Source organism: Mandrillus leucophaeus, unplaced genomic scaffold (genome assembly GCF_000951045.1).
Source record: "Mandrillus leucophaeus isolate KB7577 unplaced genomic scaffold, Mleu.le_1.0 Scaffold310, whole genome shotgun sequence".
Lineage (NCBI taxonomy): Eukaryota > Metazoa > Chordata > Mammalia > Primates > Cercopithecidae > Mandrillus > Mandrillus leucophaeus.
This window is the reverse complement of record NW_012103255.1, coordinates 874969-877789: the sequence shown is the minus strand read 5'-3', so window position 1 is coordinate 877789 and position 2821 is coordinate 874969. Positions and strand designations below refer to the sequence as shown.

The window sequence follows — 2821 nt, the reverse complement described above, 5'->3', positions numbered from 1 at the left end:
CCCGGGAAGCGAGGCGGGGGCGGCGGCAGCCTCCTGGCCCGGTGTGCGCCCCCTTCTACCTCTGCCGGCTCAGGCCCGCACGGAGTAGAGAGGACAGAAGGGAGGCTCCCGGAACCCGGGCTCCCCCACCCGCTCCCTGAGCTTTCACCTGCGCCCAGGTGTATGCGGGGGAGGGGAACCTGATCAACACCTCCCCCCACCAAACCTATTCCCGCATCCTCCCCTGCTCTGGCTTCCCCTAAGAACGCTGAGGTGCTCCAAGGGTGGCGGGGAACCCGGGGCCCCTCACCTGCGAGCTCTTCACTCCCCGCCAGACTCTAGCGGGGTGGGGGGCGGACGTGTGAGTCTGGGGGAGGGGGCTGAGCTAGATAGAGCTGGAAAGTCAGCCCCCAGCGCCCCCCGGAGTTCTTGGAGTCCCGCTCCGGGGGGGAGGGGCCACGTCCCCACCCCCGAGGTTTCCATGGGAAGCGAGAGGGGGGCGTCGTTGGCTCATCCCCACCCCCAGTCTGACACTCCGGGCGCGAGGAGGGAGAGAGGGGGAGGCGCGGAGCCCCAAACGGAGGCGCGGAGCCCCAAACAACAAAGAGCGGAGCGGCGAGCGGCAGCCCCTCCTCCGAAAGGTTGGGGGGTCGCGGCCGCCTGGCCCTCCCGGTCCCCTCCCCTGGGGTCTGGCCATTTGCTCCCTGGTCGGTCCCTGGGGTGGGGAGCCAGAGGCAGTGCTGCCGCCACCGCCCGGGCAGGTGTGACAGTGACCCCCGCGTCCCCAGGGATCCCCCCTACCAACACAGACACACACTAAGGTGGCCAGGGTGATACACACGGCGTCTTGGCGGGGAGGAGAAGACAAGGGCAGCAAGGACTGAGCAGAATGAGGACCCGGCCCCGCAGCCAGCACCCGGCCGCCGCGCCACACACCCCGGGAAACCACACGGCCGCCCTGACACCCGCCCAGACCGCGGCGGCGCCAACAGCCACCCCAGCCCAGACGCAGCCTGCCGCGCGGACAGCGACCGCAGCCCCTTCCCCGACCCGCCGCCCGCTCCCACCCCCAGACGATCGCCGACGCAGACACACAAATCACACACTCAGACACACACGCACACTGACAGCCGCGCACGCCCGCTCACACTTGGAGCCATTCGCCGTCCCCAGCCCGGGCGTGTGTGTGCGTGTGTGACACACCGACATCTCTCTGCCTCCTTCCCTCTCGCCGGTACCCCACGTTCCCATCCTAACCAAGCAGCATTCCTAGGGCCCCCCAACTCGGCGACCCAGCCCTAGCTCACCCCAGCCGGGCTTATCCACACAACCAAGACAACCCATTTGCCTTCCTTCTAGGGAGGTGCTCGGTCGGACTCCCTGCCTCAGCTCTGGACCCCACTTTTAAAAGCAGGAGTCCTAGACAGAACCCCTGGAAGCCCTCATGGCCAAAAACAGGTCATCCCTGGGCCCAAAAATGCAGCGGCCTATCCCCAGCACACCGCTACCCCCAAAACCCAGCCCAACTGGGGGGACTATGGGACAGGGCCATGCTATTCCAGCGGCGGGTGCGGGGAGAAGCCAAGATGGGGTGGGGGACCCCTCCAGTAGCCTCCTCCGCACGGCCCGAGCGCTCCTTACTATAGCCCAACAGCCTCTTCAGACACCCCCGAGTTTCCTAGACGCCCACAGAGTGCGTCCCCCTCTCTGTCCCCTCCCAGTCCCCAGCTCTGGTCTCCCAGGACTCCCACCCTGGGATCCCCCAGGACTTCTCGGGCCCACCGGCTCCCCCTCTCACTGACACCGGACGCGCGGACTCCCAGGGTCCCCGACTCACTGCTGGTTGGAGCTGTTCCAGTACACCGCATGCCGGTTTCCCAGCGCCCCTCCGGGCCCTTGGGCCAGCAGCGGCAGCAGCGGCACAGGCACGAGCAGCAGCAGCAGCAGCAGCGGAGCCGCCGCCATCCCCGGAGCCGCCGCCGCCGCCGCCCCCCGACTGAGCCCCGCGCTCCCGGCTTCTGCGCTTCCCAGCTCCCTGCTGCCGCCGCCGCCGGCCCCCAGCCTTAGGCCACGCCCCCAGCCCTTCCCTCCGCCCTCCTGGGCGCGCCCCCGAAGCCCCGCCCCTGGCGCGCCCCCGACAGGTCCCATGCCGCTCCGGCCGGGAGCGCGCGACGCGTGGGAGCTGGGGACGGTGCTACCCCCTCCGGAAAGACCAGCGCATGCCTCGCCTCTCCCTCTTGGGTTCAGTTTGCTACAACTGGTCCTGGGCCTTTTGCTCCCCAGGCTGAATTTCCGAGAAGGATTTGGGAACCCAGGATAAGGATCTGGACCTCAGGGAAGCCCATTCATCTCTGGGAATGGGGGGAAGAAGCAGACTTGAGAAGAAGCTGGGGATCCAGGACCTCTTAGTAAGTAGGGCTGGACTCCCTTCCCTTCTGAACACTGTGGCCCTCTGCTGCGTCCATGCCCCCTTTTCCCGTGTGCATGAGGACTCAGGTGGGCACAGAAGGGTGGTGGAGAAGTCCTCAGCTGGCACCAAGGCCCTGACAGCTGGTGACCTGAAGCCCCCAGCTGAGAATGAGGCTTGTTTTCTTGCAGGCAGAGAAAAAGAGCTCAGCCCCCCAGAATATCAATACTAGGTGCTGTAAGAACCTTCAGCGGTCCAGAACCCAAGGCGCAGGAGGGGGTCAAGGAGAGAGTCAGCTGGGGCAAAGCAGGGTTCCCTGGACACCTACAGAGGACTCCTTACTGGCACTTAGGCAGGGCCCCTCCTGGGGCAGCCAGGGGTGTCCCCAGGCATTCTCACTCCTACTCTCAGAGACGCTGATCCTGAGTCAGAGGG

At 66.9% G+C, this 2821-nt stretch overlaps 1 protein-coding gene across 3 annotated transcripts in view; it reads right to left on the bottom strand.

Annotated features, from left to right (window-relative positions):
* Positions 1-2056, bottom strand: part of EFNA3 (ephrin-A3) — an 8745-nt gene extending 6689 nt beyond the window's left edge. For all 3 annotated transcript variants that reach the window (XM_011987461.1, XM_011987462.1, XM_011987463.1), the window contains exon 1: positions 1817-2056. In XM_011987461.1, the coding sequence (XP_011842851.1) occupies positions 1817-1944 (128 nt within the window). In that variant the 5' untranslated portion in view covers positions 1945-2056. The remainder of the gene's footprint in view (positions 1-1816) is intronic.
* Between the last annotated feature and the right edge of the window lie 765 nt (positions 2057-2821).